Below are 19,414 nucleotides of genomic sequence, written 5' to 3'. Positions count from 1 at the left end.
TGGGGGCGGGCCTTGTGGGGGGAGGCTGGGGGCAGATTGGAGTGGGCTTTGTTGGGGGAGGCTGGATGTGAGGTGGGGAAGGGACAGGGCAATAGAGTGGGGCCTTGCTTAAGGAAGGTGCCCAAGGTAAATTTCCTTCCCAGGCTAAGGTGTGGTGAGGGTAGAATTGAGCAGCATGAACAAGAGTTTGTGGGATCTGGGATGGCACAGCATAGGGGAAATTGTGTAATTGTATCTACTGCCGTGCTAAGTTGCTGTATCACGTTGACACGGGGCCACCTGCTTGGGTGAGATTCCTTCATTCTCTCTCCCTTATCTTTCCCATGGACCATGGGCAACATGATCACCTATCCAGAGCCTGTATGTTAGACATGCTCAGATAGTGTCCTGATGGGCACCTTAGAACTGTGCATAATAAAACTGTGATACTAATAAAATTGATACTACACTTGAACTCAGTCCAAGGTGTAAGTGGTGTTATATAAAGACCTAAGTGCAAATACTTATAATCTAAAGAAGAAGCCAGAGAATCCTAAATATATACCTCTAAAACATTCCCTTCTCCACACAGAGTTTTGCAGAATGGGCCTTAGGAGATTTATCCAAGCCTCTTATTTCCAATGTGCCAGAACATCAGGAATCCTAAAGCATGTACGATACAAACCTCCAAGTTTGGTACAGTGGAGGTATTCTGGATCAAGTCTCTATAAAGCTGTAATCTTTGACATGGGGGGAGTTCTTCTCCCTTCCCCTTACCGGGTGGCTGTAGGTGAGTATTTTTGACTAGACATGTTGACTGGAGTAGCTGACTAGTGACCTTTTTGTGCATTTAATTCAAGTATATTTCACATTTATTTATAACTCTTATTGCTATTTCCAGTACAGAGATGGTCAACTTGACTTCCTCTTTGGGGACTTACATGACATGGTGATGGTGATTCCAATTCCCAGTGAACACATACACATCATCAAAACTATTAGAATTGACATAGCTGACAATCTTGTTGGCATTTGCAGGTGGGAGGTCAAGGGTTGAATGGGGGGCTAAGATTAAACTGTCCTGTAGAACTTCTGAGTACTATATGAACATGAACTAATCCTTTCACTCTCTCTAGTATAGGTTTGAGGCACATAGGCAGGATGACTTGGGGGAAACTGTTACTGTATTTCTTCTGTGGGTGCATAGAGGATATCAGTCACCTGGGCTGTCAGTTCAACTCTTTTCATGAATGCTAATATTGCCTTTTCTGCGCTAGACTTCATTGTAATGCCAACTAGTGTTGAGGGATTTCAGTTCCATTAGTGAGTCTAAGATTTAGTCACGTGGTATTTTTAGTAAAAGTCATGGTCACAGGACATAAATGAAAATTGACAATCTGTGACCTGTTCATGACTTTTACTATATAAATACCTCTGACTAAAACATAGCAGCCCTTGGGGCTCCAGGTTGCCACTGCTTTGGGAGGCCCCAGGGGCCGATGGCTAGCCCCTGCATTGGCTGTGGGGGCTAATTACCCCCAGACACCCGCTGATCCGAGGACCCGGGGACCGCTGCCCTGGCACTCCCTGGGGTCAGCTGCCCGGGGCCACCTGAGCAGCAGCTGGTGCAGCTGGTCCTGGGACATTCCTGGGACTGCTGCTTGGGTACTCCTTGGGGCCAGCTGCTCAGGGCTGCCTGAGCAGCAGCTGGTGCAGCTTGCCTTGGGATCACTGCTTCAGTGCTCCCCAGGGCCAGTCTGAGGTCACAGAATCCGTGACTTCTGCAACCTCCGTGACAGAATCACAGCCTTATCCATTAGGGCTTTCCCACTCCTGACAACGTTATAAGTGCTGTCTCCTCACTCTGCTACCTTCCTTTATTTAGAATGGGAGGTGCGGAATTGTATTCCTCCTGGCACTATCAAACAAGCCTTAATATCTGGAGGGGAGAACAGGCCCTGGATGAGGTACATGAGAGGGGAGCTGACATCAGCGGAGTTTTTGCAAGAATTTGGACATCAGTGCTCTGAGATTGTAAGCCAAGCTCCCAGCTTTCCTGCTTGATTCTTGCTGACTCCTCACAGGAGAATGGGGTTTCATGCAGATTCATCAAACTGCATAGAAATCATAGAGCTAACAAAAGAGGAATTTTTAAAAGAGTCCTGTCTGTAGAAGGTTCTGCTGCTGCTTCCACTGTTGCTTCATGTATAGCACTGGGGCAGGTGTGGACTTTTCTGTCTGCAATGCAATTTTCTCAAGCATTTTCTCATGCATTTAAGAGATACAGCTGTCTACTCTATCTGCCTATCTAGATGTTTACACTGCAGTCATTATTCTGGTACTTTAGCAGAGGCTGCCTTAATCTGGTCCCCTCCCTTCTGCCTTCCTTGCTTCATAGCTTTTTTTCTTAGTTTTTCCACTTCCAGTGCCAAGAGAGCCAGTGTAGATGTGTGATATCCACCTCTGATGAAGGGTTAGCAGGGAGAGAGGAGAAGCAGAAGCTCCTCAGCAAAGAGATCACCTCCTTCCTTAGGCATCATGCAGGTGGCAGAGACTGAATTTTGCCAACAGTTCCTGGGTGGACATTTAATAGCTAGAAGCAACATGCTTGGTGGAGCGTCTGTAGTTTCAGTGGAACTTCCACCATGCTCCAGAAGCCAACATACTCAATCTGTAATGGAGCAAGGCTCAGCTTTTCAACCAAGCCTTTGTCAAAAAGATCAGTCCACAAGGAAGGTTCCTTTTTTGATTGCTGAATTGTAATGAATGGTTTTATTTGCAATTCACCCTGTTGCCGTGGTGGAAGTGCACTGTAAATAAATAAGAGTCTCTATTTGTGTGTCTTCCCCAGCGTCATCCCTTTAACGCTTAACTCTTCAGCTCCTTTCTTCATAGAATTAGGAACCAAAGGAACTTTTATGTATTGTGTTTGAGCAGTTTAGCCGGAGAGCTAGGCTGAGTCCCTCCTGTTACAGGAGGAAGTGGGGCAATAAGCTGAAATGATCAGCCAATCTCAGGCTATGCACAAAGTTTTACATTTTCTTCCATTTGCTGATGATGATCATTGTTGGGGTTTCTCTTGTTTCTTAGGCAAACTTGTCTGTTCCAGTGGACTCCTTTCTCTCTGATCTAACCAGTAGTCAGATGTCAAAACAGCTCCCCATTATGACTGAAGCCTTAGAGTGTATCCGGGCAGAAGGTCTTAAGACAGCTGTTCTAAGCAACAACTTCTACCTTCACAGTGGGGTGAGCTTTTTGCCCCTAGACCGAAGCCAGTTTGACGTGGTAAGCCTGAACAGATTAAAAATGCATTTATGTAGCTAGATTTATAAAAAGCGTTCAGCAGAATTCTCTAAGTGCAGGTCCAAGTTAAAGACAGTAGAACAGTAATAAATATACCGTGTGTTAGTATAACACATGGTGTGTCTTCAGTTGCATCTCCCTCTAGTGACTAGCCCATAGCAAGGGTTAGAGTGAGTTGCAGCCACCTGTGCATTTGATGGATTCATTACAAAGTGGCCCACAATTAGCTAGCATGTTACATGTCTATTAATGCCTGTAAAAGGTTTAGAAGATGGAATGTTCTGTATAAGTTATTAACAGTTCCAAAGCTCCATTCATCTCAAAGGGTCCCAGAGAGCAGTTCACACACTGCTTACACACGGCTCCACTGAAATGTTGTCATATCTGGGAAAGTGGGCAGCAGCCAGGCAGATACTCATCTCAACAGTTGGAGAGAGGAGAGGAAATTTTGGCCAGGGACATAGGGACACGTCTTTGGTCTTATCAGACGTTGAAATAAGCAAGCTAATGCTGATTCAGCAAGCTATTTATATATTTATTTACTGTATTTAGTTAGTTAGTTATTTTGGAATGCTGCCATCTCGTGCTCCAGAATCTAAGCTTAAATCTAGTCGGGGGAGCTTCTCATTCCGCCATGGACTTCTCAAGAGGGATGGCTTTTAAAGTAAAGTATTTTGGCTGTCTTCAGTGAATGTTCTCTCTCCTGTGCTGTAAACGAACACAGATGCTAAGCGTGAGCAAGGAATGTGGAAAGCATTGTGAAGTCTGAAACCTTTGATGTTCTGATGTTAAGTCTGTTCTATATGAAATTATTAACGTTTCCTCTGCTGTTCAGTGGGTGGTAGAATATTCAGTCATTGAATGCTCCAGACACAGTAGCTTCATCTTCAACTCTCAAATAGCCAGTTGTATACATGTTCACTTAATAGATACGTTTTAAGAGAAAAAGCCCCAAAGTAAATATACATTAGACCTAAGTTAATAATCTTTTTGTTTTTCTTTTTCTGATCGGTTATCTTAAATCTGGCTGAGTTTTCAGCACGTTTGAAACTAAACAGGAAACTCTATAGTTCCAGTTTCCTTGCATTTGCTTTAGTCACCAGGTGTCAGTTCGTTTTGCATATTAAGTGTGGAAGAGTCAGTGCTGCACCTAGATTTAGAGACAATATCAGTGTATAGTCTGGACACAATTTAAGTTTTATGTTACAAGATTTCACAAAATCTACCATGAGTAGAACTCTTTCTGTGTATGTGTTGAATCCCAACTACAGAATGTAAGGAGACCCAAACTGTGAAACTGCCTTCATAAACAGGTGAGTATAGTGTCCCGGGCCTGGCTGAGTGACGCGCAACGCTGAAGCAAATAGCATAGGGGAAAAGGAAATCAAAACTGTACAATTCTGTGGATTTCAGTCCTCTAGGAAGTTGTTTTGTAAGGAAGGAATTTCTTTTTTTAAACCTTTTTTTTAACAATGCACTTTTCCTATATATGCCAACTCACATTTTTGTACTGACCGAACTCCAGAAGTTCACTCATTATTTAGGCTTGTTTTATAGCCCTCACTGAAGGAAAAACAATTCATACAAAAAGAAAATCAGATCCATGTTTTTAAAAGTTGTGACTGTTTAAAGTCATCTTGTTAACATCTGGATGTTAGATCAATTTCTATTCACCTTTCTTTGTATGTGTTTTACTAGAAAAACCAGTATCTATTAAGATAATATATTGTTACAATAGTAAGGTATGTTTCTAAAGTGCCTTTCATCTCAAAGCATTCTCAGAGCATTTTAATAGCTACATACCCTGTATATAGGACACACCTAGCAGTGAAATATCATCCCCTCTGGAATGTGGTTGCCATTTAACAATGCACAGCAAGATTACGCAATAATTTAGGACAGGAAGTGAAGGAAAATGTCTATATCTTAGATATTTGTCTTTTTAAAGTGCCCATCAATGTGGCATCTAAGCTAATTTTGTATCCCGTTGTAAGTGTAGTATTTATGGAGACAGTATGTACTTCCTGAAATTGGAATTTGGACAGGACATTGGGGTTAACATCTCTATTACTGTGAAAACTGATTAGGGATTGCTGATGAGCATAACAGTTCAAGACCTCCAGCAGTTCAGCCCACCTTTAGCACATTATCAAACTATTGGTCTAGTACTGACTGGTGAAAGAGTGCCACCTATGGAGCCACCTGCACCCTGAGTATTCCTTGAAGGCCTCCCATCCAAGTACTGACTTCACCCTGCTTAGCTGATTGATCCGACAAGATCACAGCTGAGGCAGTATGTCTGCAGAACATTGATTCATCAGATTAGGTCACAGCCTCTCTACCAGGGCAGCTCTACCCCTGTTTAGGTGTGTGCAGCAGTCTCATGGTCCTTTGTTTCATTTATTGCACTGCGTGTCAGTCACACGCTCTTTCATACTTGTATCCTCCATGTCCAGAACTTTCCTGATATTCATGAACGAGAATTACAATGGCCTTGTGCATACCTGTCTCGATCGTATGTTGTTGTAGGTAATTGAATCTTGCCGGGAAGGGATATGCAAACCAGACCCTCGTATCTATACGTTGTGCTTGGAGCGCTTGGGTGTTCAGCCAAAGGAATCCATCTTCCTTGATGATATTGGGCAGAACTTGAAAGCAGCCGCCCAGCTTGGCATTAAGACAGTGAAGGTACAAAGTAGCACCCTCAGGGCTGCATGGGGACAGTTGTTGGTAGAACATTTATTGTCTTAAATATTTTGATTTGGTTTCTAAATCCAAATTCTGCATTTGATGTGAATGTGCTTAGTATTTTCACACAACGGCATTAGATACAGATTGCCTTGCTTCACACATTGAACATGTCCATTGTCCTGTATGACACCAGTAAGCCAAATAACCACAGGGTTAACTGTGGATGCCAAGACTGCAGGGTTCCATGTCCAGCTCTGCCACCAACTCCCTGTGGGCCTTGGGCAAGTCACTCCTCCCTCCCTGTGCACCTCAGTTCTCCATCTGTTAAACAGCAGTAATGACATCTGTCAAACATGGGGTTGTGAGGCTTAATTAACTAGCCCTGTGGGAGCTAGATAAGCCTCATGTATATTACACCTGGGGGTTGGCTAACTTCCAAACCGTGGGGAGGAGGTGGAAGGGTAAGGATAGGACTCATGGATGGACTGAGTTCTGACCTCCCTCTGCCTGTCCCACTGGGAACTTCCACTGTTATCACAGCCTGTGCTTGCAGTACGATCATCCTCTCCCCATTGGAATTGCTTCCCCCTTCTCCTAGGACAGAAGCCAGGCAAAATGTAGGTGCTTAGATCAGGAGAGGGAAGGCCATGTTGGGGCTACCTTTGATGTAGTGTCATGGCAGATGCTGCAGAGCAGTCACAGGAATGCAGAGCCCTGGCTTTGCCAAGAGATCAGAATCTTCTTAGCTATTTATCGTACAATGTTTTCTTTCCGGGACCAGGTTGATGACCCAGAAGCAGCTCTCAAAGAGTTAGAATCCTGCTTGGGCTTCCCTTTGCAGGGATTTGTTCCACACACTCGCCTAGTGAGACCAACAATGGAAATTCCAAAAGATCCCCTACAGAAGTACCTTGAAGAGGTCCTAGGTGGCTGGACAACAGGTATTTTAGCTCTTTTATACTTTACAACTTTAAAGGTCACATATTCTGGGTCTGCTAGCTCTTTCCAGCATAAGACAAATAGATTTTAAAAAATATTAATAGTATCAACTACTGCAAAGCCACTTCCATGGTTTAGGTACCTTTCCAAGCTCTTTGTGAAATGCTAGGCTGTTTAAAACATTGTTATTGGTATTTACCTGGATAGTTAGAAGGAAAACCTACTGTGTGACTATGCTGCATTTGATGTCTGTTCATCTGCCTGTACAGTGAGTATCTTTATTGTGTAGCATTGTGCTCCCTGACCTAAAGCTTCTAGATATTGCATCTTTCTTAAAAGGCATTTGTTGTTCATAGTGATTCTTCTCCAACACTTGTAAAATTGGTAATAGCCACTGAATGATACTCCCTGGCAGGAGGGCACTTCTTTGCCAGGGGATTCCAGCTGCTGCCTCAGGCACACAGGTATTACATTGCCATTTAGGACCGCAATGTAAACATCTCATCATCTAGGAAGTCTGTAGTTTAATTTGGATTAGGTCAAGTTTTAAAGCAACAATGTCAGATTTCAAAGTCATGTTTTAATACAAGCAAATATGGTAGCTGGACTATTAATAACTACTAAGATTATTTAAAGAGAGAGAATTCAACACATCTAATTTCCTTTTCATTATTCATGCTATTTGTTTACTTGCATACTTCATTCTGCTTGGGTAATGAAAACAGATCAGTTAACTTTGCTTTGGTTTCTAGTCAGTTTCATTTCTGTGTTTTCGTGCATTAGCACAGTTGTGCAACTTGTGGATGGGAAGCATTGCATGGGCCATGTTTAACTAAATTAAAAAAAAAATCTTTAAATTAAAAACAGATCATGAAAATGTTTCTTTTGACATTAGGCTTGAATAACTTAATATGTTGAATTTCTGCTGCTTGACAATATCCTTTTGAGCAGGGCTTGGAGAGTCAGGTTACAGAAATCCTGAATCCTTATCATTTGCATGTCTGAACCAAACCTGACTTTTTTTTATGCTCTATATTGGTTTGGATTTTAAAAAGCAGTAATTTTAAAACCATAACATAGTCCCAGTTCCTTGGCTCTAGTTGTAACTGGTGCGAAACCAAGATTCAGGTTTGCTGCTTCTTTCTGCCATTAGATTTCCAGAATCTCACCTCTATTTCAAGCCAGGAGAGGGGCTGTATTATTAAAGAAATAGCACCATTGACTTAGAAGCTATGCCCTTGTGGGTCACACTATGTATAATATGTAATATGCTGTATTAGTCAAACAGGCGCTGGTATTATGTAAATGATATTGAAGTGCATTTATATGGTATTCTGAAACATGACTGTCAAAGACTGCAGATCATATGTGCACAGTTTACAAGCAAAAAGGATGATTTTCTAACTGCAGTCAGACCCTGCGATCAAACTGAGGTCTTTTCAGCTCATATATTATCACCCCCATAATAAAGATTTGGAAAATAGCCATTAGTGAACAATTCTGTTGATGAAGGAGATAGAATAGAATCCCTCTTATGTGTCAGCTCTGCAGGAATAACATTCAGTAAAAACTGATTTTCATCATTAAAATCAGCAACTCTGACTCTGAAAATGCACAAGGAGCAGATCTGCTGAGCCAAAAGGGACCATTTTTAGACAGTCACTTTTCTAGCTGACTGCACTTTAAATTGGAGAAGCTATGCTGTCAGCAATTACTGCAGATTACCAGTTCAGATTGATCAGATGACTTACTAATTAATAGTTGAAATACTAGTGGGGTATGTTAGTGAATTAAGGCTCCGAGTCAAATGTGGTGCTAAGTGAGAGGATAAACGTTCACAAGCAAGCTCACACCTCTGTGCTGAGGCACTGACCCTGTCTGTGCTGGGACAGGAGGAGTGCAGAGCTATGTGGTCCTCACTCTCATACTGCTAAAGACTGGGTCTGGAGTAGCCATAGAAATGTCTGATTGTCCTTTGTGGTGTCGGAATAGTGCTGGTACTACTATAGATGACTAGAGAGGAAGGGATGGCTGAGACTGTCAGGGGAATATGGCTGAATGGAATGCCAAAGTATGGAAATCTCTGAACAAGGGAACCTGTAAGGTGCAGAGCACTTGGTCCCCAATCCACTAAGCTTGTGCTTAACTTTGAGCACGTGAGGAATCCTACTGCCTTCATTGAAACTCTGCACCTATTCAAAGTTATTTATATAGGTGAGTATTCTGCTGGATCAGGGCCAGTGTGCTCAGTACTTTTGAGGATAAAGCCCTTAGAGCAGGAAGGGCACGTGAAAGGAGCCTCTAGCTTGCTTTGCTGGGTACAAGGTAAAGGGCTTTAAGCATCAAGCAAACAGCTGCATTCTGTACTAGCTGCAGTTTCCAAATGGTCTTCAGTTGTTGTTGTCCCCATTCAGAACTCATTGCAGTGATCCAGTCTCCAGTGACAAGGGCTCAAATGACTGTAGTAAGTGCTCATTTTGCAGCCTTCAGCTCTTGTTAAGGCAGAGTAATAGCTCCTTTCCCTTTCTCTGGGAAACAACCTGTGCATAGAACTTCGTGATTGGAAGGAGCGCTGGGCAAAAATACAGAGCAAAGGTCAAGCAGATATCTGGCCCTCTGCCATCCGAGAGTGATCATGGTCACTCAAAAGAGGCCCATACTGATTCCATAACAATGGGGCAGTGCTCAGTCTTCTGCTGATGCAAGTGGGAGTCTCTAGCTTTGTCCATTTTAGACTAAAATAAAACATGGAAAAGAGAGGGGAAATAATTTCAGTTCCTGTACTTTTCTCTTCATTGATCATCCCTTTTCAAACTTTCAGGTCCTCTGATATTACGACAGTTCAGTCATGGACAGTCTAACCCCACTTACTATATCAAGTTTGGGGATCGTCACTTAGTCCTAAGGAAGAAACCTCCTGGCAACCTACTTCCAACTGCTCATGCTGTGGAGAGGGAGTACAGGTGAAAAGGCACAGTGCGCTACAGAGCCATTCCCAATTCTGGCTGGCCAACATAGGCGCTGATTACTAGAACACAATTCCAAATGTGCACGTCCTGTAGACAGTGCTGCTTTCCAGTCTCACCTTTTCTATTTCAAGCCCGGCTCCATGAGAGTAGTTGTCAGTAGGAAATTGGCAGAGTTAGAAAAGAGACCCTTTGTTGTAGTATAAGTGACAGGCATATTCCTCTTAGCACATTTAAGGAAGTGCTGCATGCGATTCAAGAGGTGACCTGGTTCAATCTGTGTTAATACTGCACCAGTGACTCAGCATGGCATTACGAGGCACTGTGCTGTCCGTGTTGCCTCCTTTAGGATGATACATAAAACTGAGCTCCTGCTGGTTAGAGCTCTAAGAGTGCATATTGCAAGCATTGGAGGGTGGTAGCCTCTTTGACTTAGAATGTAATTACTCTTGGTGGAAGTAGACTGTCCTGTTAAACTCACTCTGCAGCTTCAGTAGGACACAAGCTGCCTCCACTTTATGATGATTCTGTGGATGTCATCATCAGGAATAGGCCACAGGTCTCTCCCCACCGCTACTTGATGTGAAGGAGAATCTTCTTTAGCCATAGTAGTATTAAGGCTTATAGCCTCTGGCCTCTAAAAGGTGACATACCTGGCAAGTCTGACATTCTGTCCAGCAGTGGCACATGTATACACGTAACAATTTAGACAGGGAATTGTAATGTACGGGTTAGTAATGTTGTGTGCTTTTAAACAGTCCAGAGGTGGCTGCATTTCAATGGGAGATGAAGTGATTCTTCCGTGTGTGTATGTTAAAGTGGTTTGGGTTGCCGCTAGGTGAAAGATGCTGTATACATGTAAGCCAGTAATAAAGTGGGGATGAATGCTAAATATTAAATTAATAGCATGATTCCATTTCTATATGTCCATCTAGCGCTGAGGTTTTCAAACTGGGGGTTGTGACCCCTCAGGCGGTCACAAGGTTATTGTGTGGGAGGTCACAAGTTGTCAGCCTCCAGCCCCAAGTCCTGCTTCACCTCCAGCATTTAATAGTGTTAAATATAAAAAAAGTCCCACTCAGAGGCTTGCTGTGTGAAAGGGGTCACCAGTACAAAAGTTTGAGAACCACTAATCTAGCATATTACAGTCATATTTAAAGGAAAGCACCTTTTTTAACATCACCAGTACGGCAGGCAAAAAATGATCAGTTCTTTCTCTCCTGACAAAGTCTCTCTGGGTTGCTTGTCCTGGCAGGGTATTGAAGGCTCTTGCTGAGGCTGGAGTTCCTGTTCCTAAAGTGCTTGCGCTCTGTGAAGATTCAAGGTGATTTTTTTGTCAATTTTCATCAAAAGTAAGTGATAGTTGTTGCCAGAAACTTCCACTCCCAGTTTATAGCAGAGCAGAGGAGACGGCAGCTGTCACACTCAATGCTGGCAGAAGCTGTAGAAAACCTAGTTAGACAGATAGAACTGTTCATGTGGAAAGCAGCAGCAAAGGTGCAGTAATTTCAGTGACTGTGTCATACCTGTGAAGAAGTGTTGAAATCAGCCCAGGAGGAAGGAGCCCTGCCTTGGCTGTTCGTGGAGGAGATGTGTAAAAGGCACAGTGTGTGTGGCCAGTGGAGAGTGTTTGGTTTTACAGCAGATATGCTGAAATATTGGGCATTTGTGTTTTGGATGGTCCTGCCTGTTTCTGGCCTCTAATGATCCCTTGGCACTTTTTGCAAAAATAATGGTGTTAACCTGGGTGTTCTGATCAAATTTCTGCTCAGATAATTCCATTCTGCCTCCCAGCTGGGTATATGAATTTTGTTTCCCGCTCTAAACTATTCTATAGCATTGCTAGGTGCTGTTAAACAGCTGCCATGATCTACCCCAGAAGTTGCTGTAATTCAGGGTGGATGATGCTTCACCTATGTATCCCTTGTCCATACCTCACAAAGGGCTTTTGTGGCTTAACTAATAACTATTGTGAAGCACTTTGAATTCTCCAGATGAAAGAGGCTATAGAAGTGCAAAGCACCATAACATATTATTATTCAGCTTGTGTTGGGTGTGTCTTTAGTATTTTATTTTTGCAATTAATTAAAATCGCTCTTACGCTCTCAAAAGAGTCTGCAAAAATGGCACTCCCTGTATGGTTCCAGATCAAATATGCTCAGGTTCCAAGTAACAAGATGATTTTTCTACCTGCCAGCCCTGCAAACTCGCCCTGAGAGCTAATGCTGAGTTCTTTCTGGCTTTTGCATCATTATCATCAACAAAAAAGATTCTGCAACTGGAACTTGGTTACCAATTCTTACAGGCCCTTGCATGAGAAGGAACAGAATCCATCTCCCTCTCCCATTGCTATGCTGATTTTACAAGACCAATAGGTATAAACAGTGGCACAAAGTGGCTCCTGATCCTAAAGTCAGCTCTTCTGTTGAGAAAGGCGTTATTTTTACATAATCATGTTTCTAACCTTAACTGCACTTTTGTTTTGTACAGATATTTACATCAGATGGTTATAATGGTTAACTGGGTTCTGTTGTTATTTATTATTATAACTGTTCTGATTTTTGTTCATTAGGCATAAACACTGCGCTCAGCACAGAACAAATCCTAGAATTAAAGAGCATGTTCAGACTTGGCAATAACTTCTCTACTCTGATGCAATAGATGCAGGACTATTCTACTCATCTCTGAGGCCTGTCACTGAAATACCGTTGTTTCAATTCTGTCATTCTAGTATCATTGGCACCCCATTCTACCTGATGGAATACTGCTCTGGCCACATCTACAAGGACGTCTCCCTTCCTGGCCTGGACCCTGGCCAGCGGAGGGCTATTTACATGGCTATGAACAAAGTCCTCTGTAAAATCCATAGAGTAGACCTCAAAGCGGCTGGACTGGAGGATTATGGGAAGCATGGTGAGAAGAAAATCTGCTGTCATGCTCTTCCTGGGTGTCAGTTTTTAAAGGGGTATGGTCACATAAGGCCAAATCCTTAGGGCAGTGGTGGGGAAGGGGAGCTGTCCAGCAGCATGACGGCTCCTCAGGCCAGTCAAGGGTGCATGGAACAGCTGCTTGGGATCCTCCAGGAGTCAGTGTTTTTGGAGATAGTCTCCAGAGCTTCCTCCCATTGGCTCTTCCTGCCAATAATTTGTTTGCTATCATCATGACTGGGTTCCCTCAGATGCTGCCCCCAGAGGTTCAACAATCCCCCCTGCAGAGCAGCCTCCGGGGGCAAAGGGCTCCTGCTGAGCAGCAGCGCCAGGATTTGGCCTTTGCTGGAATTATATTTTTTGTTTAGGACCACAGTTATTTGTAACCAGTTGCAATATCTAATCCACTCCCCTGCCAAGAACCAATACAGTGCCCAGATAGAGAACGTACTGGGTTCTTAAACCAAACCATGGGAGTGGCTGTATTACAGGAGGAGACTCTCTTCTTGAGACAGCAACAAAATGTGACTTGAGTGACCATCTTGCTGTAAGCCACTATGCATGATGCTCTACCTATCCTGCTCCTTAAAGCTGCCAGGTGTAAAACAGGTGACAGGTATTTCTACTTCACCAGACTTACAGAACCAAAGGCAGCCTGAGCAGAAGCAGGCAAATCTCCTGGGCTGCAGGGAGTTCTGCCCAATTATTGTGGGGCTGATTGTGGCCCATAGCTGCAGCAAAACACTCTCTTGGAGAAGTGTACATTTGTCTGGTTGGACGGAGACTGGCTTTATTTTTGGCTTTAGACCGTTTCCAGATGCAGCTCTTTTGTGGTTATTTTCAAAGGCCTCCTTGTATTTGGAACTATACCCCAGAAACTTAATTCCCTTGGCTTTAGGTAACTATGTTCAACGGCAAGTTCAAACCTGGACAAAGCAGTATCGAGCCACAGAAACCCACACTATTCCTACCATGGAGAGACTCATTGAGTGGCTCCCGTTGCATCTCCCAGGGAACCAGAAGACCACAGTTGTGCATGGAGATTTCAGGTACTAGCTGTCTGCCAGTGCCTGTTTGGAAACGGCCCCCGTGTGTTACCTAGGGAGGAAGAGAGGAGGATCTCAGAGAAACCCCCAGCACTATGGTCCAATGCTATTTGAAAAGGAAGCTGCATCACTGCTCTGTTCAGCACCCTGAGCGCTCACAAGAGCTACCTGCAGCATTTCACTCCCCATTTCATTGCCTCGTGCATTTGTAGCCATTTAAACCAGTGGCATTTGGGTGCAGAGGAGTTAAATCTAGTAGTTAGCGTAGGAAACTAGAAGTCAGGACACCTGGATTCTAGTCTCAGCTTTGCTTTTGGATCAGCAGTTTGGATTCTCTTTCAGGCACAGCCACTGCAAAGCGGCACCATTGCTGATCTCAGCTTAATTGAGACATAACACTGGGGATTATACGGTATTTTCTGCCTCACTCTTAGCAGTCAGAGAAGGAACCTTGCGATGTGAAGTTTAAAGTAGTGAGAGTTTAACTAGATCCGTGGTTTTGATGGAGCCTTGCCTGACAGTGGCATTAGCTCACCCACTGCCAGTATTACAAAGGAGGTCACCCGTCAGTAATCCGATGGCTGCATGTGGGGAGGTTCTCACATTCTGACTGGTGAGAACTACTTTTATCATGAGCTAAAAAATTTGCCTGGAGCAAGAACTGCATTTGTCTCTTTAAAAGGTTATAGGTGGTAGGCAGACTTGCAGATCTGTGCACCGCTGCCGTCTGCTGGAGCATGACTCGGCTTCTGCTCTGTAACACTTCAATCTGCTGACTGAACGATTATTAGTGTTTATTATTGTATTACCATAGTGCCTAGGAGAACCCCATTGTGCTCGACACTGTTCAGACTCAGAACAAAGTGTGGGTCCTTGCCCCAAAGACCTTACAATCCAAACATAGGAGCTGGAAAGGATCTGTTATCTCCCATGTAGTCTGTGCCCTGGCAGCCAGGGCAGGATCGGCCCCTGTAAATCATTTCTAGTTCTCAGTGCCTGGGGAGTGGCACGCACTCTATAAATAAATAGTAAGCAATGACCTGACTGCTCTGCTCCCACCTTTCCCCTCAAGGAGAGTATCCCAGTCTAATTTGTCTCACTCTCGCCTGTCTTAATATCATTCCATTGTGCATAATTATACCTCTTGGATGTTCCCATCCCGCCTTGCAGACAGCTCTCATTCACTTGCCTTGCAAGGACCTGGATTAGGGGAGCTCATGGCTCTTCCTTTGCATTTCTGATGCTGCATGGTGGAGCCGTATGGCGGATCACTAACTCATCCACACGTGAAGCATTACAGTTTCCTTCACCAATAAAACTCCTATTTGTGAGTGGAGTGAGTGGGTTCTTTGCATCTCAGCAGGGGCCTTTCACACCCCATTATCCCAGCCAACCTCTGTGCAAACTCTTGGAAGTCTCTAGTCTACACCACACAAAATGTCAGTGGAAAACAGTTTGGAATCTTGAATCACTAACAAATTATAAGTGTTGGCTTAAAATGACCAATAAATCCATTTTGAAATTGACTTGAAGTCTGTCATCTTTGAGCTGGCACATGCCATAGTTTCTGTTAGTGATCTGAGATCCTAAACTGTCTTGTTTATCTCTTTAAACCACATGTCAGTTCACAATTAACCAGCCAGAAGGTTGAATAACTTAAGCCTCTTCTGTCCATCACTTCCCAGAGCTGAGCTCTCTGCTTCCGCAGCCCTCCCAAAAGAGCTAGTGATATAGAATCAATCCCCCAACTAGCACAGAGTTCCAGGTCACTTGTTTAACTGAGACTAAACAATTGTCAGGAATGCTGCTTCCTCTGATGAGTGTTTTTTCTCTCAGAACTTATCTAAACCCTTCCCCTTTCTCATCCAGGCTGGATAACCTGATTTTTCATCCAGAGGGTCCAGAGGTCCTTGCTGTCCTCGACTGGGAACTTTCTACCTTAGGAGATCCCATCTCTGATGTGGCGTACAACTGCATGGCCCACTATATGCCTTCTGACTTGGATATATTGAAAGGTACAGTGTGTCCTCCTGGGGAAGGCACAGATTGCTTCCTATTTTGAACGTTTTACAAATAAAGAGCTGGGAAACGTTGTTTAGAAAGTGCCAGGACTGTTGTGAAGGGTGCTCAGCTGGAAACGTGACTCAGTGCTTCAGACAAGGGCTCCTTTTCTTATCTCATCCTATCACCACCTCTACCTTTTCTCACCTCCCTAAAGAATCCTCTTCTCTCCTTGGTGCTGACATCTTCAGATATACATAGCCAGGGCCAGGACAACCCATTAGGCAATCTAGGCAGTTGCCTAGGACACTAACATTTGGGGCGCGGTGATCGCGGCGGGCAGATCTTCGGTCGCCCCAGTTGTGGGCGGTATTTCAAGGGCGGAACCTTCTGCTGCCTCTGTCGGGGCGGCATTTTGGAGGTGGGACCTTCTGCCGCTTCTGTCGGGGGTGACATTTTGGGGGCGGGACCTTCCATTGCCTCTGTCGGGGGCCACATTTTGGGGGCGGGACCTTCCACCGCCTAGGGCGCCAAAAAAGCTGGCAGCGCTCCTGTATGTAGCTGATTCTTGTGTCCAATTGCTTAGCCTCCCTGAAGATATTGAGCCCTTCTAATCTCTTCAGGACTCAATCCCTCCAGCCCCCTACCATTTTTTGTTACTGTCCTTTGAACTTCCTCCTTTTTCCCAGTATCCTTTTGGTATGAAGGTGCCCAGAAGTGAACACGGTGTTCCTGTTATTGTTCTGGTTGCGGAATCATTGAGAGAGCAATTGTCACCACTCAGCTTTGTGATGTGATGTCTCTGTGTATTTAGCCCCAAAGCAACATAGGACTAGAAAATACAGGTGTTGGGACCAGTAGTATGGAGGGTTTGAGGAAAACCTTGGTTTGCAGATTGTAAATACCACTTAAAATAAAAAAGGTTTTGATTCCCCATCCTCCTCCCACCCTTGCTGCCCTGTCTTTATCAAAAACAAAGTAATTTTAAAACTCTGGAAGTCATTTTCTGCAGAAATGGAATGAAGCAAATATCTTTTCTTTCAGGCTGAAATTCTGTGAGCCATGCTTCAGATCGAAAGGATTTTTGTCCCATTTATAAACTCCATGAAATTAGAGGCTTATAAAAAATAGTGGCACGAGTAGTGGTATTGCAAAGCCAGAGATTAGAAAGATAAGAAATTTACTGCTGCATCAAGCAGGAAGAAGATTAACAGAGGAAAATGGCCCGATTAAATTCAAAACTGCCCAGGACACATTCAGAATAGTTAGTGATTAGTGCAGGAAGTTCTGTTTGTACTCAGATTCAGTAGAAACCACCATGACTGGCAGTGGTTTTGTTCTTTTATAACAGTGTTTCCCAAACTTGGGAGGCTTCTTGTGTAAGGAAAGTCCCTGGTGGGCCGGCCAGTTTGTTTACCTGCCACATCTGCAGGTTCGGCCGATCGCAGCTCCCACTGGCCGCGGTTTGCTGCTCCAGGCCAATGGGAGCTGCGGGAAGCGGCGCCAGTACGTCCCTCGGCCCACGCTGCTTCCCGCAGCTCCCATTGGCCTGAAGCAGCAAACCACGGCCAGTGGGATCTGCGATCGGCCGAACCTGCAGACAGTGCAGGTACACAAACCGGCCCGGCCCGCCAAGGGTTTTCCAAGCGGCGTCCCAAGTTTGGGAAACACTGTTTTATAAGAAGGGTAGTTTGGGATAAAGATACTGCAATCACATGCTGCCTGCCTTGGTAAAGGCCAAATTCCTATAGAGACTTGTCAGTCTTCTTCTGCCGATGTAAATTCAAGTATCTGTTAGAGGCAGAGGGTAATTTCACCTCATTTTAGCTTAGTCCTGAGCCTCTCCAGAGCTAATTTGTCCCTGGTTATAGGTGGGCTTACGATTCAGACACACCAGAGTTTGGAACCTGAGAGCAGAAAGGCCATTGCTTTATCCACCGAGCATGTGTGCCAGCCATGAAACTAACAGAATCCGTAGAACTATCTGACTGTCTTTGAGAACACCACCTGCCTAGTCATTGTTATGCCGGATTCTCTTTCAGGTTTGAAGGACTGTGATGTAACAGAGTTGGGAATTCCCACAGCAGAGGAGTATTTTCAGATGTATTGTGAGCACATGGGAATTCCACCCATTGAGAACTGGAATTTCTATATGGCCTTTTCATTTTTCAGAGTGGCCGCCATCTTGCAGGGTGTGTACAAACGCTCGCTCACAGGTGAGAAAATGAAGCCAACCCCTGAATGTTCAGTTGATGCCACATGTATTAGTATGGAGGCTTATCTATCTTCTATATGCTGCACACACACGCTGTCCAACCACAACCACACTGAAGAGATGTCAGTGCTGTACCAGTGTAGTGGTGTTTAACCACTGCCCGGGAGGTGACTTCAGTTACAGATGTCTGTACAGTAGCTTGTGAGGGAGATTGCACCTCTAGAGGGCATCATGATACATTTTGAGTGGCTCTGAAATTCAGGCCAGTAGAAGGCAATAGTGACTTATACTGTGTGGCACGATTGAGGGACAAATGTTGCAAGTTTTTCTAGAAGGGCTAAGGTGGCTTGTGGCTGCAGCTGGACATTAGGAGATCTGGGTTCAAGTCCCAGCTCGGTCTCTGAATCTCTTTGTGATGATGGGCAGGTCACCCAGGGGTACGTACAGTCAGACTGAGCACTGCCCCCACTTTTTATAGACAAAGTCCGTGCCCATAGAGCCTTCACCTGTAAAAAGAATATAATTGGAGGGGCACACACTCGTATTTGGCACTCAGTCTGTGAGGCTGGATTCCTTTGGGATTTGCCTTGATGATGATACTCTGATTTGCACTTGCATTTCAGTTTCAGGCCCAAAAGGTCCCATCCTGAAAATGTACTCTTCCCCTTCGTCAGAGGAGTGATGGGGGACTTAATTCCTTAGTGTTCGTGAGGTGTGGGAGGGGGCCAAGGGTTATTATTCAAAGAGAAATAGTTAAGAGCCCACAACTATTACAGAACGAATCCTGCCTTCGAAGGCTTTGGCCTGGAGGCTAGTTGGAATGCCACGCGGCGAGCTGTGTTTGCTCAGATAGCCATCTGTAATAGAGGAGTGATTTCTGCAGACAAGCACAAAGATGAAGAGAACAGTGTGTTTTACTAGCTGTTGCGTTTTGCTGCATTGCAAGGTCTGATGTGGTTACTGGGCGGGGCGGCTGTAGGTGAGCACTAGTATCTGCCTGATTGCTGCCCTCTACCCCAGATCTGGCCACTTTTCAGCGAGGCTGCATGTATATTGTGAAGGGCTTTGGGAGCAATATTAACCATACCCAGCACCTGGCTGAGTCGAAGAGCAGGAAACACAGCTCAAAGCTTGCCTGATCCTTATGCCTCAGAGGAACGGAAGTGGGGTGACTGCTATCGCAGATGATGAATCTGTGAACAAGAGGAGAAATGTTTGATGGCTTTGCATGAGATCAAGAAGCAAAGCCCAGGCCTTTGGTACATATGCAAAAAGCTTGATACCACTACTTGGCGCTCTTGCTGGTTCCCTAGCACAAGGAAACTATGGAAAGGGATGGACGTTAGT

At 44.4% G+C, this 19,414-nt stretch overlaps 1 protein-coding gene across 5 annotated transcripts in view; it reads left to right on the top strand.

Annotated features, from left to right (window-relative positions):
• Nucleotides 1–19,414, top strand: part of ACAD10 (acyl-CoA dehydrogenase family member 10) — a 31,294-nt gene that overhangs the window by 1,033 nt on the left and 10,847 nt on the right. For 3 of the 5 annotated variants that reach the window (XM_032800509.2, XM_032800507.2, XM_032800510.2), the window contains exons 2-12: nucleotides 572–769; nucleotides 1,865–2,013; nucleotides 3,070–3,264; nucleotides 5,812–5,970; nucleotides 6,755–6,914; nucleotides 9,734–9,875; nucleotides 11,134–11,202; nucleotides 12,610–12,791; nucleotides 13,704–13,854; nucleotides 15,721–15,866; nucleotides 17,895–18,068. In XM_032800509.2, the coding sequence (XP_032656400.1) occupies nucleotides 583–769; nucleotides 1,865–2,013; nucleotides 3,070–3,264; nucleotides 5,812–5,970; nucleotides 6,755–6,914; nucleotides 9,734–9,875; nucleotides 11,134–11,202; nucleotides 12,610–12,791; nucleotides 13,704–13,854; nucleotides 15,721–15,866; nucleotides 17,895–18,068 (1,714 nt within the window). In that variant the 5' untranslated portion in view covers nucleotides 572–582. Of the gene's footprint in view, nucleotides 1–77; nucleotides 288–571; nucleotides 770–880; nucleotides 1,018–1,864; nucleotides 2,014–3,069; nucleotides 3,265–5,811; nucleotides 5,971–6,754; nucleotides 6,915–9,733; nucleotides 9,876–11,133; nucleotides 11,203–12,609; nucleotides 12,792–13,703; nucleotides 13,855–15,720; nucleotides 15,867–17,894; nucleotides 18,069–19,414 lie in introns of those variants that run through there. The other 2 variants (XM_032800508.2, XM_032800511.2) reach the window with 2 other exon arrangements.

Source organism: Chelonoidis abingdonii, chromosome 22 (assembly GCF_003597395.2).
Source record: "Chelonoidis abingdonii isolate Lonesome George chromosome 22, CheloAbing_2.0, whole genome shotgun sequence".
Lineage (NCBI taxonomy): Eukaryota > Metazoa > Chordata > Testudines > Testudinidae > Chelonoidis > Chelonoidis abingdonii.
Note: the sequence above shows the minus strand (reverse complement) of the source record. Positions and strands in the feature narration are given on the sequence as shown.